The sequence below is a fragment of the Castanea sativa genome, chromosome 10, assembly GCF_040712315.1.
Source record: "Castanea sativa cultivar Marrone di Chiusa Pesio chromosome 10, ASM4071231v1".
In the NCBI taxonomy this organism is placed as follows: Eukaryota; Viridiplantae; Streptophyta; class Magnoliopsida; order Fagales; family Fagaceae; genus Castanea; species Castanea sativa.
This window is the reverse complement of record NC_134022.1, coordinates 7,163,825-7,190,549: the sequence shown is the minus strand read 5'-3', so window position 1 is coordinate 7,190,549 and position 26,725 is coordinate 7,163,825. Positions and strand designations below refer to the sequence as shown.

The 26,725-nt window shown below is 34.7% G+C and overlaps 2 protein-coding genes across 2 annotated transcripts; one reads left to right on the top strand and one right to left on the bottom strand.

Annotated features, from left to right (window-relative positions):
- The first annotated feature begins 942 nt into the window (after positions 1-942).
- LOC142611942 (uncharacterized) lies at positions 943-7,949 on the top strand. Its single transcript, XM_075784088.1, has 10 exons — positions 943-1,296; positions 2,425-2,552; positions 2,677-2,847; positions 2,884-3,029; positions 3,140-3,254; positions 3,342-3,422; positions 4,828-4,965; positions 6,219-6,306; positions 7,559-7,672; positions 7,821-7,949. Exons 1-10 carry the CDS (start codon positions 1,050-1,052, stop codon positions 7,841-7,843), a joined length of 1,251 nt encoding a protein of 416 aa, XP_075640203.1. The 5' UTR covers positions 943-1,049; the 3' UTR covers positions 7,844-7,949.
- A 5,161-nt stretch (positions 7,950-13,110) lies between these two features.
- On the bottom strand, positions 13,111-16,009 carry LOC142614229 (receptor-like protein 7). The gene has a single exon (XM_075786794.1). It carries the CDS (start codon positions 16,002-16,004, stop codon positions 13,131-13,133), a length of 2,874 nt encoding a protein of 957 aa, XP_075642909.1. The 5' UTR covers positions 16,005-16,009; the 3' UTR covers positions 13,111-13,130.
- Between the last annotated feature and the right edge of the window lie 10,716 nt (positions 16,010-26,725).

Here is a 26,725-nt window from a genome sequence, read left to right as displayed (position 1 = left end):
AGCTCAATTGGTAACAAGGATGGAACCAGGATTTGAACCTAGGGGGACCAAAGCATGAACCAAAAAAATTTCATGTGACATGGTTTATTAAAAAAAAAAAAAATCATGGTAGACAAAAAATTGCACTCTATTACTTAAATATTTAAGTCAAGAAGGATATAATATTAACAAAAAAAGTTGAAAGTTACCATATGATATTCTAACGTTTTTTGAAGAAGAAGAAAAAATGAAGAAGAGGACTTTAGATCTCCAAATTTTGGGTAATTGAAATTAATATGTTGATTTTATCATGTTGACCTACTCACTAATATGATAATCTCATATTTTTGAATGCAACTGAAAATCACATTAGTGAAGTTTTTCAAAACTTTGTTTGAGAATTTTAAAAAATTGGAATATTAATATTAAGAATTGGCAATGCTACGTCATCAATATTAGTTTCTAAAATTTTTTTGGCATTTTATCTTTTGAAAAAAATATAAATATTGTAATTCACTTTCCCATAGTTTATAAATCAATTAAAAAAGTTATATAAATTGTTGTAACCCAGGAAAATTTTTTTTTTCTATGAGATTTTTTTTTTTATGAATTATTGAATTATGATATTGGTGAATTAGACATTTTTTGTTTATCCTATATATTATTTAAATTTTTCAAAAAAATTGGGTGAAGGGGACCATGGCCCCCAACCCCTTAGTGGGTCCGTCACTGACTAGTAAAATTTATGATTGTTAAATAAAAAATCTGAGTATCATCAAGAACGAACGCTATAGATTGAAACTGTCTTAAAAAAAAAAAAAATTCATTGCATATTAATTATTAGTATTAAAAAAAGAAAAAAGAGAAACCTTTGATTTTTTTTTTTTTAAATTTTATTTTCTTGAAGTTCCAAACTCAAAAAGCCGATCTTAAAAAAAAAAAAAAAAAAAAAAAAACTCAAAAAGGCGAAACTACGTACAGCTTCAAAATCACATTTCCCTTTATCATTCCCTCCCCTCCCCCATTTCCTTTTTCTTTTGCGACAATTCTCAGACTAAAGAAACGAAGCCATGTCTTCCACTCGTAGTGGTCTTCATCGTCGTCCTTCTTCTGTATCATCAAATTCATTGCTGAAGTCTATAAAGGAACCCCCACAGAACTTCTTTTCCTCTAAGGACGAGTTCCTGAGACTCGTGGCGGTGCTCGCCATCGCTTCCTCTGTCGCCGTTTGTTGCAACGTCTTCTTCACTCTCATCGACCGCCAACCAAAGCCCTTCTGTGATTCCCACAACTCTCACTCCCCAGATTCTATCTCCGGTACTTACTTCATGATAAATTGTTACTTGGGTTTCTGTTTATGTACTAATATTGGATGTAATGTTTAATCTTTGTGGGTATTTCTCAATTCAATTGGTTACACAATGTGATTGATTTCCTATATGAATTATTTGAATATATGTTTATTTAATTAGTGGGTTATCACTCAAAAATTCATTTCTATGGAACAAAGTGAAAGAATTTTTGTTTAGTAGCATGATCATTGAGGCAAGCCGAGTTGCGTGGTAGGCTGTTTTAGGAGCTGGACTTAGTTATCTCATATTCAAGCCTCTTTTAAAGTACTAATGGTTTCATGAATGTTGCTCCAAACCCAAGCAAATCTATATTGGCACTGTTTGCAGTTTTATGTGCTATCTGAAGAAGACGTCCATTAACTGGTGCATATATACATATATAAATGCAACAACAACAAAAACCAAGCCTTAATCCCAAAACTTTGGCGGACAAGTTTGCAAAGTAGACTTTTGATGGGATATAGGACAACAAAAATTTGGGTCTTAAATGCAACAGATGTGTGTTGCAACTTTCTTGAATTGTACTCATCTAGTGTTATAAAAATAGTGTAAAACTTAGGTACAATTCCTTAGGTACAGTATGTTAGGTTCACCAATTGAATTCAAACTCATAAGTGCATCCATTTTAATTGTTCTTGAAAAAAAATATAACACTGTTTGTGCTTTATTGGTCAATGCAACTATATGTTTGAATTTAATTGGGGAACCTAATGTAGTGTTTGGAAAGAATTGTACTTAAGTTTTGCTTATAAAAGTAATATCTGGGTGTTCCACCATCTATCATATGCTTCAAAATAGTGGGATGAAGATCGTGTCTTGAAGTTCCATCTACCATATGGGCCCTTGTTCCTTTAGGGCTGTGTTACATTTGTACTCCTGCTTCATTTAATTGGTAGGACTCTCGTGGCTTTTCTATATAAACTCACTCTTGCATGCTTGTTTAGACTGACCTATAAATATGTTCTTGTTTAATATCTCCTGTTATGTAGTACCGCTATCAATATTAAATACACTGGTCCTGAGAAATAGGTTCTAGTTTGATCTTTACTACTTCTATTAATGCTACATTTGAATCAATTCGGATACTTTACAGATTTCTATGAGCCTTGTCCGAGTAATGGAGAATGTAACCAAGGCAAGTTGGAATGTGTTCGTGGTTATAGAAAGCATGGGAAGTTGTGTGTAGAAGATGGAGATATTAATGAAACAGCTAAGAAACTTGTGTGTCCTAAGAAACTTATTCATTCTGGTGCACTTATGTGCTTGGGATAGAAAAATGCGTAATTTACCTTTGAATATCACGTATGTCTTTCTGATTTGTAATTTGTATATAATGAAATCGCAGTTGAAGTGGATAGAAATTCATCTTTGTGAAGCACAAGCTCATTTTTTATGCAATGGACTTGGGTCAGTTTGGGTCTGTCACCTTTGCAACCCTCTTAACTTCATTACAATTGGTTCTATACTATTGTTACATATGTATGTCAGTGAATGCAACATTCTTGAGTTTTGTTGCCCACATTTGTAGTTCTAACTTTATACCCATTGTCAGGTCAGAGAGGATGATATATGGAAGGAGTTAGATGGACATGATTTGGCGAAAAATGTTGGCTTGGACGATGGTACCTTTTTGTATACAAAACAAAGGGCAATGGATGCTGTTAATAGATTATTGGAGACAAGGACAGATCCTCATGGGTATATCATTTTATTTTCAATCTAGAAATCTTAAGATTTAATGAATGCTGCAGGACCTCAGGTTGGATGTTCCATCATTTTATTCTACATTTCTTTTCTTTTTATTGTAGGATCAAAGAGTTGAAGTGTCCTGACTTGTTAGCAGAGCATTACAAGCCAGTTGCCTGTCGTATCCGTCAGTGGCTCTCTGAGTATGCTCTTATAGTTTTCCCAGTTTCCACACTGGTATTCCATTTCTAAAAGACCACCTTTCAATTTGCGTGTTCTAGTATGATTATGTTGAAGTTTGTTGACGATATCAAAATTTTACAGCTTATTGGATGCACAGTGTTATTCTGGAAAGTTCGTCAGAGACGATATATATCAAGCAGAGTCGAAGAACTTTATCACCAGGTATATGAGGCCCTGTGTTATTTTCTGGTACAGCCAACTGAATATTAGTTTCTTGTTTCATTTCATTGCCACCTCCTTCTCATCCTGAAATGTGTTAATCTTGCTGTCTTAGAAATTCCAATGGTTTATTGTTGGAAATATATAGCAGATAGATCGTTTATAGGTTGTAAGTTAGTCATGAAACCCTAGGTCTGTCATATTGAGGAGATGGGAACAAGACAGCTTCCAATACATGTATATGATGGTGAATGAAGAATATTTTGTTGAGTTTGGTTGAGCTGACCTGGAAATTGAATAATAGTGAGATCACAGTAGCAAAGAAATGGAGATAAAGATGCACCATATAGCAGGAAGAAAGTAGCCTTTTTGGTTTTTGAACTACATGGTGCTATGATAAGGACTTGGGCTGTCAAGTGCAAGTGTGTGAGTTTGAGTCTTGACAATGGCCACTTCATGTGTTGAAGGATAGGAATGTATTCAAACTACCCTTCCCAGGATGCTACTTGAGTTGGACCATCGGTGATGAACCTTTTACGATATTACTCATGATGTACTATAACTCTAAGAATTAAACAACCCGGGTAACAAGACATTACTTTTAAGCCTACCACTGGACAAATAATTGTAAGTGCACCATAATCTGAGAAAAATCTAATAAAAAAAATCAGTAAGCAGACCTTGTTTGACTCTATCCAACTACTCTTGGATGATGACACTGTTTCCATGAGAAGAAAGCATATCTTTTGCTTCAATGTAAGGAGCAAATTATGCTGGATATAAATTTGCTGGCCCTCAGTGCACATCATTTGGTGCAACTGGCATTTCTGTAGTTTTACATATGCATACTGGCATCTTTATTTTGTATAAAAGTTTGGCAATAGAGGTAGCTGTCCCTGAATACTTGATTTTAGTGCCTGAACTTAACAGTTGAACAGGACATTGTAGTGAGATTCAAAGAAGATTCATATATGTGAAGGTAGAATCTTTTTTTTTTTACATCCATTCCTTCATCAATTTCTTGCTTTATTATTATTGCCATAGGTGAATTGTGTACTTGTGTGGCACCAAGTTTGGGTGTCTCCCTGTTTAAATTTGCTATCTCCCTGTTTCACTTTCACAAAAAAAGCCCTTTATCTTTCTTGGGAGTTAGGAGTTCCAGGACTGCTGGAATCTATTTCTCTTCTTTCATGTACATGTTTTTTCATGGATTGTTTTTAGTATAGCTTAGTAACGCATGGCTAGGTGTGCATACTTCTCTTCTAACTTGATGTTGATTTCCCTTTATATTCCTGATCCGTGCACATTTTAGGAGAGAAAAAATTATCCCTGATTTTTATCCCTTTATTGATTCCATTTTCTGAATCTTTTTATTTAAACATAACATTCTTTGTGTCCAATGTGATAGGTTTGTGAAATACTCGAAGATAATGCGTTGTTGTCAAAGAGAGAAAATGGGGAGTGTGAACCTTGGGTTGTTGCTTCTAGGTTAAGAGATCATCTTCTTCTGCCAAGAGAGAGGAAAAACCGTGTGTTATGGAAAAAGGTATTTTTTTGTCCTTGGATATTATTTCACCTAAATAAATTCTTTCCACAAAGGATTAGTATAGATACAATTCCAAAGCAGTAACTTTTTGGGGGAAGTTACAATTTACCCCATGTGGTTTGATCCTTTCACAATTTAGTCTACAAGCTTTCAGTTGCTACATTTGAGTTCCAAAGATTTGGACTAAATGAAATCTCCTGATGTTGTATTCTACCGGAGTTTAAAATTGCATGTGTTGGTATGTGTTGATAAAATGACATGCTTTTGTGAGATAACAAAGTTGCCTTTGTTCATCTATGATCTCATTGCAATGACCTTTTTTGGAGGAATTGGAGTACTGGTGCAGGAGTTAGCCAACCAGTTTTGAATGTTTGAATTCATACCTCTCTGTTTTAGTTAATATGTAAGTGTACATAGGGTTGCATCCCTTTTTGTTCCTTTTGATATATTATCTACGTGTATACAAAAGTGATTATTTTGTATCAATCTGGGCACATTTTGACTTAATAAAATTCTCAAAATGCCTTACACCTTTGAGTACAACCAAAGTTAGCTTATTTTTCTCCATTGCACTGATGACGTGAATCTCCTTTAGCCGTCTATCTTTTTGCCATAGTCTCATTTTGGCTTACAGGCCTTACTACTTGGAGTCACTACAATAAATCATGCCAAAGAGCACTAGCTCAAATGGTACCACCTTACCTTTTAAAGAGCAAGGTGGAGGGAGAGATTGTGAATTCAAAACCCATCAGGTGCTTGTGTAAGTTACCAATAATAATAATAATTAAAAAAAAAAAATTTGAGCCATTCATCTTTAGGAAGCCATATCATCTGTTCAATATTTGGAAATCATGTATTTTCTCACAACCTTGGCCTTCATTCGTTTGGCCTTAAATCTTTTTGGGCCTTTAACTTGAATTGAACAACTCCTACTAGTGCATATTTTTCTCATAACTCCTGTAGCTGATAAAGATTTATCTAATTTGTTTTCTTCCTAAATTCTAATGTTTGTAAAAAATCTTCACCCATAAAAAAAAGAGTTTATCCAAAATCTTCAAGAGTAATTTTATGATATTATGAACTAATGCAAGTCAGGTGCGCTTGTTGAGGACCATTGATTTGTTTTTATTTATAAATGCTTATATGTTTTCCCTTATACTAAACCTATATCATTGATGATATTTTACTTATATTGAGTTTATTATTATTACGTTGTTATTAGTTTTGTTAATAATTTCCCCTATACTTTGCAGGTAGAAGAACTGGTTCAAGAAGATTCCCGAGTAGATCGTCATCCAAAGCTGGTGAAGGGCGAGTCAAAAGTAGTATGGGAATGGCAAGGTAAAAAGGTTTACCCAAATGCTTTTTGATGATAATAAACAGGGTGTAGGCTTACCAAAATGCTTTTTGTTAATAATAAACATGGTGCTCCTACTTGATCAAGTCTCTTACCTGGCTATACTTACGTGTTACAACTTAATAGTTCCATTATCAAGAATATACTTTTGACAAACTAGGGGCTTTTTAGGAAACAAAAGGTTGAATAAGATAATTTCCAAATAGTGTTTTATTTTATTTTTTTGGTGTGTGTGGGGGGGGGCGAGGGCGGAGACAGCTGGATAGGGAAATGCATTAGAGAAAGAATAATTTAAATCAAGTTGAAGGAGTGAAAATAAGTTGAGGGAGGCCTAAAACAATATGAATACACAGAAAGTGGAGGAGAATATGTTTAATAAGGAGGTGATAAAGTAAATGATATTAGATAGAATACAATGGTGGAAAGGATAAAAGTGGCCAAGCTTGATTATTTGAAAAAGAATCTATATATTTGACCCAATTTAACACCTTAGTTGAGTTAAGTTTGTCTATTGGGAACCAACCAGATCTGCCATCCTGAAATTTGAGTTGCCTGTATCATGTCGTCTGTGTTTGCTAAATCAAAGACAAGTTATTTTTCATCTCTTTTAAATCTTGTTGAATGGATTAGCTGATTGTTAAACCTTTCTAGCTTTTGTGGTGCAGACTGCAGACACTAGCTTAATGCTGATTTGATTCCATTGGTCTAGATTTAGGATTTGAATTGATTTGAATTTTATTTTATTTTGAGGGTTGTAATGAATTTGATTGCAATCTTAGTTATGATTTGGTTTCCATTTATTATTTTATGTAATCTGGGGCCCTATTTATAGGCCCTAGAGGAAACATTGCTGTAATTTTGAATTTAGTGACTAATCTGGAATTGAGAAATATTCTCTCTAGCTTGGTGATGATTCTGTGCAGGCAGCTCCAAGTTATGAAGCCTAGGTGTTCCCTCTCCCCATCCCTTTCCTCCCTTTTTGCAACACTGTCCTGCATGATTTTGTTAGCATCTTACAATGTCCAATATTCTGATGTCCTGAATCCAATTCGGCTATCAATTCCATGCTGACATGAGCCAATGTTATTTGCAAATTTCATTTCAAACCCTTTGATTGTAAATAAAAAGTGTAATTGTTATTTGTGATTTATATTTATCTTTATCTTATGGAGTTCAATAGGCATTTCTCATATTGCTTTTTCATCTTCAAATTTGACGTGTACTCATTTTTTATAGTTGAAGGCTCTTTGAGCTCTTCAAAGGTGAGAAAAAAAGTAGAGGCAAACAGATTGAAGTCCACTGAAGGCATCGACATAAATTCTGATCACTTACACCACACATTGAAGGCTGGTGTGTTGCTAAACCTTTCATTGTTCTACATAATGCTTTTCTGTTGCATATCAATTGATATCTTCTTGATTTTTGTTTTGCTCAAAATTCTTTATCTCTGCCATGATATAGCTGAACTTATATATATCAAATCACCAATCTTGTGCAGAGCCCAAGGCATTGATTTTTTGACGTGGGGCATTTCTCAAAAAGTTGGGGTCCTCTCAATCCCTTGTGCTGAAACAACTTAGAGCCTAGCCTGTCTTTTTAAACGTAAGTCTAGCTCATTGTTTTATACTGGTAAGGGGTTGAACATGATGCCTGATCAATGGAAAATTTGTAGAAGGGTTCAATTGCGATATTATTAATTGAAAGTTCATAACCTTCTGATTTAAAAGTATAGAGGTTCTATCAGGTTTAGAGATGAATTCAGAAGATCTGGTTATCTCCTGTACATCTGTGCTCTTTTTGGTCCTGTGAATAATTGAATAAAGACAAGGTTTCATATTATCTTTTCAACTGTTTACTGCACCATAGGCAAAAGTAAATGGAGCATTGATCTTCATATTCAAATATGTCTGCTTTATGTTATGTTCATTTTTTTTTTTGGGTTGGATGTAATCTCAATAGAGCTGGGGGTGCTTATCAACAAGCATGTTACTCCAGAATGGATTAGGAGGTGTTTGGATTTTGTGTTTTTCATCACTCATCACTCTCAAAATCTGTGGGTCCCACGCATGCTACACTTGTTTAGATTTGTTTTCAATTTTTGTTTCCATTACTCAAAACTCACCAAAATGAGTTATGAGTGAGTGAGAATGAAAAAAAAAAAGAAAGTGTTTTTGAGTGATGGAAATAGAGTGATGGTGGCATTTTTGTAAATATATTCATATTATGGGGCCCATTGTCTGTGTCTTGTTTTTTCCTTGCCAGCTCACATGACTACCAATGATTCTCTCCTCTCTTCCAGAACGTATCTTTTCTTTCCTTTTTTCCTCTTCCTCTTCTCTTCCCAAGCCACTCTCCTCTCCATACCCATATGCCATTAACACAACCCATTACTCTCACCGTTCTGCCTGCCACTCCAGCTGAAGCTCAAGTATTCCTTCTTCTCCTTCTCCTTCTCCTTCTCCGTCTCTGTCTCGGCAGTGGGTCTCATGGTTCCGGGTTGTGGGTTGTCATCTTGGTGGCATAGACGTTGTTCTGGGTTGGGTATCTATGAGTTTATGTTTGTATGTTTGAAAGAGTTTGTATCTGTTGTTTTTGGGCTGTGGGTAAGAGGAAAAGAAATCTGAAATTTGGAGTGGGGAAGAGAGAAAATATGGGCTATGGGTAAGAGAAACAAAATCTGAGATTTGGAGTGGGGAAGAGAGAAAATCTGGGCTGTGGGTAAGGCAAAAAAAAATGAGTTTTGGAGTGGGGAAGAAAAAATACGCTCTGTGCAAATTTTTTTTAAGCTTTTGTGTGTGTGTGGAGTAAATAGCTGCAATTTTCATGTGGGTATTGTGCTTCATATTTGAGTTGAAAATGAAGAAGAGCTAAAATTGAAGTGGGATATGAGAGAGAAGGGGTTTCATTAATCACGCGGGTAGCCATTTTGTACTCACTGCACCAAGTTAATCCGTGGCTTCCACAAAAAGTTGACAATTTTGAGTTTTTAGAATGAAAACGCAACCGGGTTTAAGGGCCAAACAGAGCTAGTGTATAAGTTGGCTTGGGGATTTGCAAGTGATAAAAAATGAATTATAGGATGATGAGTTTTGGGTGATGAGGGATAGGATATCACTCACTCACCATCCAAACAAGGCCCTAGTATTTGATGGAATCATAGACGTAATGCCATTTTCTTGCTTAGCAATAGCACGTGGCACCATTTATGCAGTTTCTTTATGTGCATTTTCCTCCTGAATTTTACTACGTTAGAATTCAGTGCTTTTGTGCTTGTGTTGATCTCATGGTCTCGCTATTGAAAATAGATGTTGCAAAACATGACATAACGCTGTTTTTTCTCAACGTTTTAAAGCTCTTGTGATAGCTCATTAGGGCAGCATCCATGTGAAAGTGAAGCATGAGTGGTAGTTTCTAGTTAGTTGCACGCCATTGTTTCAATTTTTAAATTGATAATTCATATTGGAACATGTACATTGTATTCATGGGGCAGCCAGCGCTCGGAAAGTTGGGGGAAGTACTGCCCATTAACCAAAAAAGAACAGATTACTACCTAAAGGCTAAAGGGCCATGAATTGCAGAATGCCCTATGTAGGACAGTTCTTGTCTTCTAGATAGTCATGCAGGATGCTCAGTTGCAGATTTAGGGATTTTTTTCGGGGTGGTCGTTAAGAAACTTAAATTATACAAAATCTAATAAAAAAGAACTTCATATATTGTATATATATAAAAAAACACGTATATACATAAAGTCTTACAATTCTCTTCTTTGAATTTTTTTATTTTAAAATTGTTGCATGATAGTCTCATTATCAATACTGACAGTTACATCTCTTTCAAAATTATAGTTAAAATTTTTCTTGGGACTTTTTTTTTTAAGGGCCTAATATATTGTTAAGGAAACTAAAGTTTAAAAACAAAGTTTGGCTACAAACTTAGTTGTAGCCTAAGGCTACAACTCTCACTAAACAAATTAACATGTATACATATTTTGAGAATCTAACCATTGAATTTTATGTTTTTTATGTTCTTAAAACACAAGTAAAATTTTATGCCAATTAGATGTTATTTACTATTCAATCCATAAACTTATTTTTTATGTATAATTTTATACTACAAAAGTTCGAAATTTAAACATTTGATTGATGCTATAACTATTGATTTTTGATCTTTTTGAAATTTTGCAAGTATGGAAAACATAGGAAATAAATTTAATTCAATAGTGAATTTGTCAAAATTCACGTCCAATAAAAAAATATTGAGTGGAGTTGTAATTTTAGTTTATAAGGCTATAATCAAGTTGTTGTCAAACTTTGTCCAAAGTTTAATTATGTTGGGCCTAAAAAAAAATTTAGGTGCTCACAAAATTGTTTTTAATGATAAAAAAATCACAAAATTTATATATATTAATTATTTTTTTCCAAGTTAGGGTGGTCCTGTGATCACTCTGGACACAATGTGAAGCCACCCTTGAGCATGATTGCCTTTTATTATTATTATTATTTGGGTAAAATATTATTTTGGTCCTTAAACTTTATCAAAAGTTTGTTTTTTCATCCTTAAACTTTGTAAATATTTGCTTTCAATAGTTTAGAGACAAAAATAGGGGCAGAAAAAGATTTTTTTTTAATTATAAATTGTTCAGGGATGAAAAAAGATATTTTTAAAATTTTAAGGACAAGAAGTGAAACATTTTCGATAGTTTAAGAATGAAGAACAGACTTTTGGTAAGGTTTCCAAAATGATATTTTGCTCATTATTATTATTATTATTGATAAATTTGTTAATTACATAAGAGAGATAGGAGATTTGAACCATGAACATTTCTGTTGGTAACACTAGGAGGTGTTAGTTGAGTTATAAGGCTCGTGGTACCTTTTACTTCAACAAAACAAATAAATGTAGAGGTTGTGCCAACAAATTGTGGTAGTTATTTTTGTTGTATGGTACAAACATTTTTTGCTAAAGAAATGGTATTAATGGACATAATGGCCCATACCTGAAAATTTAGAAAGGTTTCTCATAGAATGGGTATAATGAAGATTCCAAAATGCCCATTTCAGAAAGCTACATTGCCTGCTTAAACAGTAACATGTCTGTTTCAGCCAAAAATAAATAAACAAAAACTTCAAAATAAATAGAGACTTACAGTAGTCATGGCATTAAAACCTAGATCAAAGAGAACATGAAACCATAGGGTAGGGCTTACCCAATCTCTTGTTATCAATTTTGTGACTTATAGAAAGGGGTAATTCTATTGTACCCCCATTTTGTTGGGGGGTTTACAGTAGCCACCCAAATCTAAACCATTAATTGATATTATTTTAATTGTGACTATTGATTCATATCCTCTTGTGTTCTCCCTTTTTCTCCTTCTCTTGAAAAACTCAGATTGCTTGTTCTCCCATGTTTGTCAATTTCACTTCATCCTAGGATTATTATTATTATTATTATTATTATTTTTTTTTGGTTGCAAAATAACACTATTTTAGGAATAATTTCATTAGTTAGCAAGTTTTCAAAACTTATTAACAAACTAACATCTCAAGTCTCTTAGACTCGAGTTCATTGTAGTTGCTCGAGCCTAAGAGACTTGAGTTAATTGTGCTGGCAGAGCCTAAGAGACTCAAGTTCATTGGAATTAGCATATGCAATTACTGCTTCCTAAGTCCAACACAATTATTCTTTTGTTTTTCTCAATGACAATTAGTGTTGTCTTTACTTAACTTCAATTGAATTGGTACTTTGTTTCTTTTTTTAGTCATTTGCAATTTGTGAAGCTGACGATAAATGTTATATTAATGGAAAATTGTATTGATGCAGAATGTAACTACAATTTTTATTTATTTTTTGTCTCAATGACAATTTGTGTTGCCCCTATATAACTTCAAGTGAGTTTATGCTTCCTTTTTTCTTTTTTGAAGTGATCTACAATTTTCGGAGCAAAGAAAGCATCAACTCACTTGAAGTTATACAGGGAAAATTTTATCGATGCAACATGTAACTAATTAGTGAATGTCATTGGTAGATTAAGCAATTCTAATTTACTTATGCTAAAAAAGAGCAAATCTACAATTATATTTTTCAATGGAAAAAATGTCTTGTTTCATGTTATTAGTTTCAAATAAGTTTAGTGTCTGCTCTTAATAATAACTTTTTATTATTAGACTAAGATACCAATTAGTTTTGGTATAAGTAGGAATTGAATTCCAAATCTCTTATTCAACTATTAGAGACTTTACTAGTTGAGTTAGCTGAAACCCATGCGAGGGGTGATTTGAGCCTTGAATGTCACAGACACACTAGAAGATGCAAATTCGGTACTTTTTTACGTAAGCTTGTAACATATATATTACTCTTCGAACTTAAAACTTTTTTGTTATATATTTGGCTGAATTTTTTTTTTTTTTTGAGAAGAATATTTGGCTTAACTTTGTTAAGACAAATTTCTAATGGCTAGTTTTGTGTGCTTAGGCATTGGTAACATCTATCAGTAATAGATTAAAATACTTTATCTTATTCTAGGCCCATGTTTTTATTAGTCCCAAATGAAATTGAAGTTACTATTTATTTAGCTGCATAATTTCATTTTTGCCAAGGGTTGCAGACCTTCCTACACATCAAACATTCAATCTTTTAATGACACCATAACATTTAAAAATATAGAAAAGAAAAAGAAAAAACAGTACAATGCAAAAATATATATACATTATAGACACACTAGATTCATGGGCAAAAATCTTTGAAGAAAATCCTGGCGAATCAAATATAACTATTACATCCCTTTATGTTTGCCCTTCTTAATTCATTTTTACTGCCTTCTTAAATTCTTGAACACCCACTCCAACTTTCTTATGGTTAGGTTCTGCCCAATAACAAACCCAATTATTAACCCACTTCCATAACCCATCATTATGACAACCCAGTCAGATTTACTTGGGAAATTTAAAACTTCACCTTGTTTGGAATTCGGTTGTGGCTGTGTCAAAGGCTCATGAATTTTGCATTTCTTAGTCAAAGGGATACCACACAATTCTGTATTTCCCAAATATGAACCATTTGAAAATGTAGAGAATTGTTGACCTTGTGGAATAGGCCCTGTGAGATGGTTATTTGAGACATTGAAGATCGCAAGAAATGTGAGTTGTAATAGTTGCTGAGGAATCTCTCCTGAGAACTTGTTTTGAGAAAGGTCCAAAGATTCAAGTTCCATTAAGTTCTCCAAAGATGATGGGATACAACCTTTAAGAATGTTGTTGGATAAGTTGAGTGAATGAAGTCCCTTCAGATTTCCAATGATTTCTGAAATTTCTCCTTCAAATCTATTACTTGAGAGATCAATGGCTATAAGAAATCCTTGAATCTTCTTATATTCTGTTTGGATGCCCTTGTTTGTCATTACAATTGAGTAATCAAAAGGAATCTCAAAATTGTAGTTCGCTGATGAGGTCGTTGAGATTATATTCATATATGTCAAGTTGCTAGCATTGGAAACTTTCATGGAGTTCCAAATTTGAAAGTATTCTGATGGCAACTTACCTGTAAAGTTATTGCAAGAGACATCAATGATTTGCAACTTGGGGAATTCAAGAATACTTTCAGGTTTCCCAATAGCACCCTGGAAGCCATTTGATCGTAGACTTAGAGCCCTCAACATTGGCAGCTTTCCCAACCAAGGAGGAAAAATATCACTAAACCGATTGTTATCAAGAAGAAGAATCTCCAGCATTTTGCAATTGGACAATGATCTGGGTACCCGCCCTTCGAGTCGATTGTAACTCACATCCATCAGCTTCAACCCACACCCTTCCTTGTATGTTGCAGGAAGTGTGCCATGCAAATTGTTGTTATGTAAATCCAAAATTAGCAAAAATTCACTGTAGTTGCTAAAACATTGTGGAAGCATGCCACTCAAGTTGTTGTGTGAGAGATTCAGTAATAAAATTGACCAAAGATTGCAAAACAGTGGTGAGATTTCTCCGATCAATGTATTGTATGTGACAGTATAAAGGGCGATGGATGGCGGTGGAATTGGGAGTGGTCCTTGCAGCTTGTTGGAACTGAGGGACAAACTCAATAAACTACCCCATTGAAGAACACGCGGAGTGTTGTTGAAGGACTCAAAACCTGTAATTAAGTTGGAACTTAGTTCAAGACCCAACAAAGTCTCTTTCCCCATGTCGAATATCCATTTTGGTATTTGACCTTCAATTTTGTTGTCATTGAGATACACAGTCTCCAATTCATCCTGGTAACGCAATAAATTTGGGATCTCAGTCAAGTTACATGCCATCAATGTTAAAAGTTTCAGCTTCGGAAAACTGGCTTCAAAAGTCGAATTGATGGGGAATGATATATGGACTTCCGAAAGCTGGAGCTCAGTAAGATTTTTGAGCTTATGAAACAAACCAAAATTCACCGTCCCAGTAAATTGATTATCAACAAGTGACAAACAAGTTATATGGGTGAGGTTTACAAGCCAAGACGGAATTTGACCAGTTAAATGATTACTCAATAGGCTCAATTCAGCAAGTTGGGTCATGTTCTTAAGAGAAGATGGAATGGCACCGTATAAATTGACAGCTCCTAAGTTCAAAAAAGTAAGTTTTGTTTGTTTACCAAGCCAAGTTAAGGTCTGTGGACTGAAAGCATTGTGGGAAATACCTAGGCGACTGAGTTGTGTGAGGTTGGCCAATGCAAAGGGAATTTGACCCCTAAAATTATTGGATGCAAGATGCAAATGGATGAGATTGGTAAGGTTACCAAGTGAAGTTGGTATCAAACCTGAGAAATAGCAAGCAGCGATATCCAATTTATACAAGGACTTTAGGTTTCCAATTGAATCCGGTAGCTTACCAGAGAAACCCGTATGTTTAAGTATCAATGATTGAAGGCGACTGTGAGTGTGAAATTCTGGTAGATATCCGGTGAGATTTGGATTTAATCCAACAGAAAGGACTTGAAGATTGGGTAACTTGAAAATCTGTGTGGGAAATTCACCATACAGTCCACAGCCTCCTAAGTCAAGATTTGTCAAAGAAGACAAGTTTGCCAAGATATGAGGTACTGGGGAAGATATGTCCGCCTCCCTGAGATAAAGAAGTTTGAGGCTGGTTAAGTTCTCAACAAGACTTTTTAGGCTGGGTTTATGGAGCTTCAACTGATTGAATCCGAGATCAAGGGAAACCAACTTGGACAGCTCAAAGATTTCTAGTGGAATTTGACTACTGAAATGTGACATAGAGAGGTTGAGATATGTTAAGTTTGAGAGGTACTTGATACTTGGGGGAATTTGAGAGTAACTGAAGTAATTGTCAGCGAGATTGAGCATCTGAAGGTGCACAAGATGGAAAAGGCTGCTGCTGGAGTTGATGGAGCCATAGAGATAATTGCTACTGAGGTCAAGACCAATCACATGACCTGTAACTCTATCACATAGGACACCATCCCACGAACAACAATCGTTCCTTTCTCCAGCCTTCCACGATGAAATCTTTGGATAAGCAGAAGGATCAACAGAAGCGCTGGCATTGATTGCAAAGCTTTGCTTGAATTGCAACAGGGCAAAACTCTCAAAATCTTTGCATAGTGGCTGAGTTGAGAAGGACAGACTATTTAGATAATGAAAAATCAACAAGAAGAGGAGCAAGTGCTTAGACACGAAGGGACAAATTGATGAACCCATATTAATTATCTTTAACAAACTTTGTTAGCGCCCTGATGATTTCGAAACTAGGAGTAAGTTTCTTTTATAGACAAGATTCAGGGTTAGTACAATTAGCATTAGCAGCAGTGAAGCTAAGGGGTTGTTTGGTTTGTGTTTTCAAACAACAATTTTTAGTTTTTAAACAATACTACACGTATTTCTACATACTTTTTTACCCATATGTATTTCTACAAATATTTTCAAACAACAATTTTCAGTTTTTAAATACATGTACCAAACGGGCCCTAAATAACTATATAGTTATTTTAGCTTTACCAAAACACAAAAATGCATGTTAACAATAGTGGAGCGATAGCTAAAATTTTTTGCTAAAATTTTATTAAACTCTCTCTCTCTCTCTTCTCTCACTAAAAAACTATTTTATCTCTTCTTTCTTTTTCTCTCTCTCCGGCTTCTCTTCTTTCTTCCTTTTTCCTCCAAATGCTTTTTTTTTCCTCTCCCTCATCGCCCAGTCCTCCACGCCGCCAGTTCTCTCTCTCTGGTTTGTGCTCCATCTCCCCTCGCTGCCGACATTGCCGACCCAGCTCCACGCCGCCGACCCAGCTCCATTGCCGACATTGTTTGAGGACACAAAACCAATCTTTGTTCTTAAATGGTTTATTTCTTTCTAATTAACCTTCCTCAAAACCCAAACAAAGCAACTCCAGAACCCAAAATAGAGAATTTCTCTCGGGATATATCATGGTATTTAAAAACTTAATACCCCAGTTGTTTCTCTGGGTTTTGTGGTGATTTGTGTGGTGGTTTTTGGCTAATTTGGATTTTTGGCAGTAGTTGTGGGTGGTTGTTTTTGGCATGCTAGTTGTTGTTAGGTGGTTGTGAGTGGTTGTTCTTGGTTGGCAATGGTTGTGGATTGTGCTATTTGTGGTGTTTTTTGGGTAGTGGGATGTATTATTTTATTATAATAGATATATTATTTTATTGTGATCTTTATATTATTTTATTATGTTAAAAGCTAAAATAGATCCACTGCTGCTGGATGTTTTGTAAAATGAATAGGCAAAATAGATAAAGTAGTTTTTTGTGGTGCCAAATAACTAAAAAAATAGCTCCACTATTGTGGATGCTCTTATACATGGATATTTGTTTTACATGTAAGCATACAAAAGTCATAAGCGCAATGAATACAAATTTTTTGTATCACAATTTGTGTTTCATTTTATGTTTCACCAATTATAGCTTGTCATATGTTTATTTTCTTCCCTTTTAAACCTTGACTATTTTATAAGAAAAGTTAAATAAATACATGACAAGTTATGATTGATGGAACATAAAGTGGAACAAAAAAAATAGTATAGATGATTTGTATTCAAGTACAACAGACCACCTAGTTGCAGTGTTATTGGTGGTGTCTCACATATAGAACAAGTCAATTTTTCTCTAGAGTCCCCGGAAAATTGGAAGATGTAACATATCATTTAACTCGATTTTACAATCTTGTGAATGTTTTTATTACTAAACTTGAAGATGCTTTTATTTGAGGTGATGGTTAGAAATATGCGACCTAGTCTTATCTCAAACTTATGTTGTTCATATCTCCAAATGAAAATCAACTTCATTCTAAGCCAATTTTTCCATGTCCAAAGCAAAAAATTATATTGTCGTAAAGCTAAGCCTTGAAGATTGGCGGAAGACTTGCAAAACACCACATAACTTGGGTCCCATGCAAAACCATTTATAATGGAGGTCTAGTTAGAAATGTGCGACCTAGTCTTATCTCAAACTTATGTTGTTCATATCTCCAAATGAAAATCAACTTCATTCTAAGCCAAGTTTTCCGTGTCCAAAGCAAAAAATTATATTGTTGTAAAGCTAAGCCTTGAAGACTGGCGGAAGTCTTGCAAAACACCACATAACTTGGGTCCCATGTAAAACCATTTTAAACGGAGGTCTAGTTAGAAATGTGCGACCTAGTCTTATCTCAAACTTATGTTGTTCATATCTCCAAATGAAAATCAACTTCATTCTAAGCCAAGTTTTCTGTGTCCAAAGCAAAAAATTATATTGTGGAAAAGCTAAGCCTTGAAGACCGGCAGAAGACTTGCAAAACACCACATAACTTGGGTCCCATGCAAAACCATTTTAAATGGAGGTCTAGTTAGAAATGTGTGACCTAGTCTTATCTCAAACTTATGTTGTTCATATCTCCAAATGAAAATCAACTTCATTCTAGACCAATTTTTCCGTGTCCAAAGCAAAAAATTATATTGTTGTAAAGCTAAGCCTTGAAGACCGGCAGAAGACTTGCAAAACACCACATAACTTGGGTCCCATGCAAAACCATTTTAAACGGAGGTCTAGTTAGAAATGTGACACACACATTAATAAAAAATCAATCTATAATTAAATCAAATATTTTACTAATAATTAGTAATAAATAATAAAATACTTCATGTTATAGAATAAGCACGTGTGATGAATTATCAGTGTAACAAAAGCCTAAATTATTACGAAACGATGAATTTAATTATTTAAATATAATTCTAACACTTCTCCACCTTGTGAATTCAAACAAATGGGACCTAAAACATGGAATTTATAACTTTTAAATTAGAAGTAGAGTAGATAGCTTTTTAACTCAAGGCCACCTAGTTTGATATCTTGATTGATTACCAATTGTCTCTAAAGCCTAAACTATTAAAAAATAATATATTTTATTATTTTACCATAATTCTAACATCTGTGCAAGACCAAGTTTTCATCAAAACTAAAAATTACATTAGATTGTTAAAATAATATAAATATAATAAAACTACTAAATTTCTTAATACTTTGGACAACAGAATTAACCAAATATATTTATAAAATTGACAAAACTTAGAACAATTTCTTAGGAATAATACATTAAGTTTTTCAATCAAATTCAAAACATACGATTACATTGATCAATTAAACATAAATAATGTTATTTTTTCCAAAAACAATTAAATTTCATACAACTCTATTTTTAAATGTAATTAAAAACCCTTATGTGCAATGCTCAAAATATTGTACAAAGTTTTGGTCTTTAAAAATTATTGATATTGAAGAGTACGAGCATTCTCATCAGCTCTCTTATAAAAAATGTCATTTTGACACACCAAAAGCCTACTTTATCATTTTAACACACCACTTTACAATAACCCATTCATCAGATATTCTACAATAACCCATTCATCAGATATTCTATTTTTCCCTCAACACATTAAAATAATATATCCAACACATTAAAATAATCTAAAAAAACTTTTACAAATATATATATATATATACACACACACACACACACACAAAATCCTCCACCACCCACACCCACAAATCCACCGCCACAGCCCACAACCACCGACCACCCTTACAAAATCAACCACCGACCACCAATATCAGCCACTGCTACAAAAAAAAAAAAAAAAAAAAACAACAACAACAACTAAAACAAACATTACAACCAATATCAGCCCCTACGCCAAAAAAAAAAAAAAAAAAACGCCACAACATCAACCACCACAACCCGATATGAGACCATCCCAAATCTCACACCCACAACCTGATCAACCCACCACCTTCAACCAAGATCAGCCAACCACCATTAGAAACACTACCACAACCACCAAAAGAGAGAGAGATCGGCGGGCGGCGGCTCCAAGAGAGCTGTGTTGCAGACGGAGAGAGAGATATCTGATGGCAAGAGAGAGAAAAACAAATTAAACAAGCAAAAATATTTTTGGCATTGATGTCCGTACCATCTCATATTTAAGACAATACTGTAGCTGTGTGGCAAATTTTTAGAGATTTGGAATACCTAATGAGAGTTGGTTTTTGGTGTTTGGTATGCCAAATGCCAAATATTTGGCATTTGGCACACCGGATGGTAGTGCTCTAATGATACTGAAAATGTTGGCTTTAGTTTGGAGAGATGTGATGCTACAAGTAGATAAGAAATGAATCGAAAGTCATCCATCTGGGCCCGCCATTTCCAAGCGGCCCAATTTGGTCGAAAATGAAGAGAAATGTGTAATGGAGACTAGAGAGACCTGCTCGCTTTTTTGATTTTTCATTCCTCTTTAAGAAAAAAAAAAAAGAATTTTGTACATTAGTTTTTTTATCCATTTATCTAATACATGAGGGTATAAAAGTATAAAAATTCTATATTTTTCTTTCCCTTTTTTAACGTTTGCAAACCAAACAAAAGGAAAAATATGATTCTAAAAAACAAACAAACAAAAAGAATAATATTTTTTCTTTTCTCTTCTCTCCATATTTTTAGACATTTCTAAGGGAAATATTTTCTTTTCCCATTGTTTCCTTCCCCTTATTTTCTATTTTCAAACAATATGTAATAAGGCATTTTCTCTTCATAATCTTTATACTTTCCTTCCCTTTATTCTTTTCCCTCTCTCCTAACCACAACCCAAGACAGTATTAGGTGTGGGATGTGAATCATGTGATCCATTTGACCTTGCTCAAGCCACCCTTCTCTCTTTCCAGAGCACTAATTTCTCTATTCAAGTGATGTCGTGGGAGATGTGATGCTACGAGCGGAAAAGAAATGAATCAAAAGTCATAAATCTGGGCCCACCTGATCCAAGCAACCCAATTTGGTAAGAAATGGAAAGAAATGTGGAATGAAGACTAGAGAGACCTGCTAGCTTTTTTCACTGTTAGGACATATGTGAATCATGTTAGGAACACATGTCATTTAGAATTGGTAATCCTTTGACAAAACGCACTTTACATGTAATTTGGTAGATCTAGGATGTGCTTAATACTTCAAGGAATAAGATTCAAGTTCAAGTGTTAAAATCATGCAAATCTGTCCAAGAAACAAGTGAATAAGTGTTGTATTTTAAACCTTGGCAGCTAGCTCAACAAATGGCATCTACCGAGGATTCAAAGGCTTACTTAGCTTGATGCTCGACAGCTGCTAGGTAGATACCCTATCTATTGATATTTATGAAAATCAGTTTTTTAGGTCTGATTTCACTATAATCCGTATGTACATGTTTAAGCCTTCTTTTCTAACAACCCTGAACATAAATAAGGATTATGCTAAGGGCCGTTAAAGGTTGTACGAGTGTGAAGCAAAGTTTTGTTCGTGCAAATTCTGACCGGAGACAGAATTTGCCATAGTTCATCTTTCTGTTAAAGAAGCTGCTGCGTTTGTACGCTGTAGGGTTTTGTAAAAAAGGAGTTTCGTGATCTTCATCGTGTTGACGAACTGAAGAACTTTGCTGCCAACATCCTTTTCAGGCAGGTGGGTTAGTCCCGTACTTGGGTTCGTGCAAAGGAGTAAGCCACGTACTGGGATTCGTGCATCGATTGGTTAGTCATGTATTAGGAGCCGTGCATTGAAAATGAGTGATTGAAACTACAGAACTAGTCATATTGTGTATTGGGGTAAGGGTTCAATTGTAGGTTGGTACAAGGTACTAGGATTCCTTTACTTGTAACTGCTTGTTGTGATAATAGTGGATTCTTGGGAGTGGTGATCTTAAATTCACCCGACGGGGTTTTTGTCCTGAAGGTTTTTCCCATTTGTAAACAAATCACCGTGTCAACTTTATTTTCCGCTGCATTTAACTTAGTTAGTGATTTGTTTGTGCTACCATGCGTATTGCGTGTTAATTGACTTAATTTATTCACTTGGCTACTTAATTGGTTAATTTATCAAAAGAGGTCAATACATTTTGGCCGATCATTTGACTTTTCATTCCATTTTAAGAAAAAAACAATTTTGCCCATTAGCTTTTTTATCCATTTTTCTACTACATGAGGGTATAATACTCTAAAAATTATATATTTTTCTTTCCCTTTTTTTAACGTTTGCAAACCAAACCAAATGAAAAATATGATTCTAAAAAACAAACAAACAAAAGGAAAAATAATTTTTCCTTTTTTCTTCTCTCCTTATTTTTAGACATTTGTAAGGAAAATATTTTCTTTTCCCATTGTTTCCTTCCCCTCATTTTCTATTTTCAAATAATATGTAATAAAGCATTTTCTCTTCATTATCTTTATACTTTCCTTCCCTTTATTCTTTTCTCTCTGTCCTAACCACAACCCAAGACAGTATTAGGTGTGGGATGTGAATCATGTGATCCATTTGACCTTGCTCAAGCCACCCTTCTATCTTTCCAGAGCACTAATTTCTCTATTCAAGTGATGTCGTGGGAGATGTGATGCTACGAGTGGAAAAGAAATGAATCAAAAGTCATTCATTTGGGCCCAATTTTCCAAGCGGCCCAATTTGGTAAAAAATGGAGACAAATGTGTACCGGAGACTAGAGAGACCTGCCCGCTTTTTGGACTTTTCATTCCTCTTTAAGAAAAAAAAAAAAACAATTTTGCCCATTAGCTTTTTTATCCATTTATCTACTACATGAGGGTATAAAAGTACAAAAATTTTATATTTTTATTTCCCTTTTTTTACGTTTGCAAACCAAACAAAAGGAAAAATATGATTCTAAAAGACAAACAAACAATCTCTTCTCTCCTTATTTTTAGACATCTGTAAGGGAAATATTTTCATTTCCCATTGTTTCCTTCCCCTTATTTTCTACTTTCAAACAACAGGTAATAAGGCATTTTCTCTTCATTATCTTTGTCCTTTCCTTGTCTTTATTCTTTTCTCTCTCTCCCAACCACAACCCAAGACAGTATTAGGTGTGGGATGTGAATCATGTGATCCATTTGACCTTGCTCAAGTCACCCTTCTCTCTTTCCAGTGCACTAATTTCTCTATTCAAGTGATGTCGTGAAAGTAGATGCGATGCTACAAGCGGGAAAAGAAATGAATAAGAAGTTATCCATCTGGGCCCACCTTTTCCAAGCGGCCTAATGTGGTAAAAAGTGGAGAGAAATGTGTAACGTGCGTAATGGAATCTAAAGAGACCTGCCTGCGTTTTTTGACTGTTAGGACATATGTGAATCATGTTAGGAACATATGTCATTTAGAATTGGTTAATTCTTTGACAAAACGCACTTTACTTGTAATTGGGAAGATCTAAGATGTGTTTAATACTTCAAGAAATAAGATTAACGTTCAAGTGTTAAAGCCATGGAAATCTGTCTAAGAAACAAGTGTAGAAGAGCTAGATTTTAAAGCTTGACAGCTAGCTCAACAGATAGCATCTATCGAGGATTAAAAGGCTAATTTAGCCCAATGCTCGACAGCTACTCGACAGATACCATATCTATCGAGATTTATGAAAATTAGTTTTTTAGGTCTGATTTCACTCCAATCCGTGTGTACATGTTTAAGCCTTCTTTTCTAACAATCCTGAACATATTTAAGGATTATGCTAAGGGCCGTCAAAGGTTGTACGAGTGTGAAGCAAAGTTTTGTTCGTGCAAATTGTGACCGGAGACAGAATTTGTCCTAGTTCATCTTTCTGTTAAAGAAGCTGCTGCGTTTGTACGCTGTAGGGTTTTGTAACAAAGGAGTTTCGTGATCTTCATCGTGTTGACGAACTGAAGGACTTTGCTGCCAACATCCTTTTCAGGCAGGTGGGTTAGTCCCGTACTTGGGTTCGTGCAAAGGAGTAAGCCACGTACTGGGATTCGTGCATCGATTGGTTAGTCATGTATTAGGAGCCGTGCATTGAAAAGGAGTGATTGACACTACAGAACTAGTCATATTGTGTATTGGGGTAAGGGTTCAATTGTAGGTTGGTACAAGGTACTAGGATTCCTTTACTTGTAACTGCTTGTTGTGATAATAGTGGATTCTTGGGAGTGGTGATCTTAAATTCACCCGATGGGGTTTTTTTCTTGAAGGTTTTTCCCATTTGTAAACAAATCACCGTGTCAACTTTATTTTCCGCTGCATTCAACTTAGTTAGTGATTTGTTTGTGCTACCATGCGTATTGCGTGTTAATTGACTTAATTTATTCACTTGGCTACTTAATTGGTTAATTTATCAAAAGAGGTCAATACATTTTGGCCTATCATTTAACTTTTCATTCCTCTTTAAGAAAAAAACAATTTTGCCCATTAGCTTCTTTATCCATTTTTCTACTGCCTGAGGGTATAATAGTATAAAAATTCTATATTTTTCTTTCCTTTTTTTTTACGTTTGCAAACCAAGCCAAATGAAAAATATGATTCTAAAAAACAAACAAACAAAAGGACAAATAATTTTTCCTTTTCTCTTCTCTCCATATTTTTAGACATTTTTAAGGGAAATATTTTCTTTTCCAATTGTTTCCTTCCCCTTATTTTCTATTTTCAAACAATATGTAATAAGGCATTTTCTCTTCATTATCTTTGTCCTTTCCTTCCATTTATTCTTTTCTCTCTCTCCCAACCACAACCCAAGACAGTATTAGGGGTGGGATGTGAATCATGTGATCCATTTGACCTTGCAAAAGCCACCCTTCTCCCTTTCCAGAGCACTAATTTCTCTATTCAAGTGATGTCGTGGGAGATGTGATGCTACGAGTGGAAACGAAATGAATCAAAAGTCATCCATCTGGGCCCAACTTTTCCAAGCGGCCCAATTTGGTAAAAAATGGAGAGAAATGTGTACCGGAGACTAGAGAGACCTGCCCGCTTTTTTGACTTTTCATTCCTCTTCAAGAAAAAAAAAAAACAATTTTGCCCATTAGCTTTTTTATCCATTTATCTACTACATGAGGGTATAAAAGTAGAAAAAGTCTATATTTTTATTTCCCTTGTTTTACGTTTGCAAACCAAACAAACGGAAAAATATGATTCTAAAAGACAAACAAACAATCTCTTCTCTCCTTATTTTTAGACATATGTAAGGGAAATATTTTCTTTTCCCATTGTTTCCTTCCCCTTATTTTCTACTTTCAAACAATAGGTAATAAGGCATTTTCTCTTCATTACCTTTCTCCTTTCCTTCTCTTTATTCTTTTCTCTCTCTCCCAACCACAACCCAAGACAGTATTAGGTGTGGGATGTGAATCACGTGATCCATTTGACCTTGCTCAAGTCACCCTTCTCTCTTTCCAGTGCACTAATTTCTCTATTCAAGTGATGTCGTGAAAGTAGATGCGATGCTACAAGCGGGAAAAGAAATGAATCAAAAGTCATCCATCCGGGCCCACCTTTTCCAAGCGGCCTAATGTGGTAAAAAATGGAGAGAAATGTGTAACGTGCGTAATGAAAACTAAAGAGACCTAACAGCTTTTTTGACTGTTAGGACATATGTGAATCATGTTAGGAACATATGTCATTTAGAATTGGTTAATTCTTTGACAAAACGCACTTTACTTGTAATTGGGAAGATCTAAGATGTGTTTAATACTTCAAGAAATAAGATTAACGTTCAAGTGTTAAAGCCATAAAAATCTGTCTAAGAAACAAGTGAAGAAGAGCTAGATTTTAAAGCATGACAGCTAGCTCGATAGATAGCATCTATCGAGGATTAAAAGGCTTATTTAGCCCAATGCTCGACAGCTACTCGATAGATACCCTATCTATCGAGATTTATGAAAATTAGTTTTTTAGGTCTGATTTCACTCCAATCTGTGTGTACATGTTTAAGCCTTCTTTTCTAACAATCCTGAACATATATAAGGATTATGCTAAGGGCCGTCAAAGGTTGTACGAGTGTGAAGCAAAGTTTTGTTCGTGCAAATTGTGACCGGAGACAGAATTTGCCATAGTTCATGTTTCTGTTAAAGAAGCTGCTGCGTTTGTACGCTGTAGGGTTTTGTAACAAAGGAGTTTCGTGATCTTCATCGTGTTGACGAACTGAAGAACTTTGCTGCCAACATCCTTTTCAGGCAGGTGGGTTAGTCACGTACTTAGATTCGTGCAAAGGAGTAAGCCACGTACTGGGATTCGTGCATCGATTGGTTAGTCATGTATTAGGAGCAGTGCATTGAAAAGGAGTGATTGACACTAAAGAACTAGTCATATTGTGTATTGGGGTAAGGGTTCAATTGTAGGTTGGTACAAGGTACTGGGATTCCTTTACTTGTAACTGCTTGTTGTGATAATAGTGGATTCTTGGGAGTGGTGATCTTAAATTCACCCGATGGGGTTTTTGTCCTGAAGGTTTTTCCCATTTGTAAACAAATCACCGTGTCAACTTTATTTTCCGCTGCATTTAACTTAGTTAGTGATTTGTTTGTGCTACCATGCGTATTGCGTGTTAATTGACTTAATTTATTCACTTGGCTACTTAATTGGTTAATTTATCAAAAGAGGTCAATACATTTTGGCCTATCATTTAACTTTTCATTCCTCTTTAAGAAAAAAACAATTTTGCCCATTAGCTTCTTTATCCATTTTTCTACTGCCTGAGGGTATAATAGTATAAAAATTCTATATTTTTCTTTCCTTTTTTTTTACGTTTGCAAACCAAACCAAATGAAAAATATGATTCTAAAAAACAAAAAAACAAAAGGAAAAATAATTTTTCCTTTTCTCTTCTCTTCTTATTTTTAGACATTTGTAAGGAAAATATTTTCTTTTCCCATTGTTTCCTTCCCCTTATTTTCTATTTTCAAACAATATGTAATAAGGCATTTTCTCTTCATTATCTTTATACTTTCCTTCCCTTTATTCTTTTCTCTCTGTCCTAACCACAACCCAAGACAGTATTAGGTGTGGGATGTGAATCATGTGATCCATTTGACCTTGCTCAAGCCACCCTTCTCTCTTTCCGGAGCACTAATTTCTCTATTCAAGTGATGTCGTGGGAGATGTGATGCTACGAGTGGAAACGAAA

What these genes read in the sequence shown, in the direction of transcription:
- LOC142611942 (XM_075784088.1), top strand. Translation starts at nt 1,050, where the DNA reads ATGTCTTCCACTCGTAGTGGTCTTCATCGTCGTCCTTCTTCTGTATCA. An exon ending in ACATTCTTGAGTTTTGTTGC is followed by an intron (nt 2,848 to 2,883) that starts CCACATTTGTAG and finishes ACCCATTGTCAG; the next exon opens with GTCAGAGAGGATGATATATG. An exon ending in ACCGTGTGTTATGGAAAAAG is followed by an intron (nt 4,966 to 6,218) that starts GTATTTTTTTGT and finishes TATACTTTGCAG; the next exon opens with GTAGAAGAACTGGTTCAAGA.
- LOC142614229 (XM_075786794.1), bottom strand. Translation starts at nt 16,004, where the DNA reads ATGGGTTCATCAATTTGTCCCTTCGTGTCTAAGCACTTGCTCCTCTTC.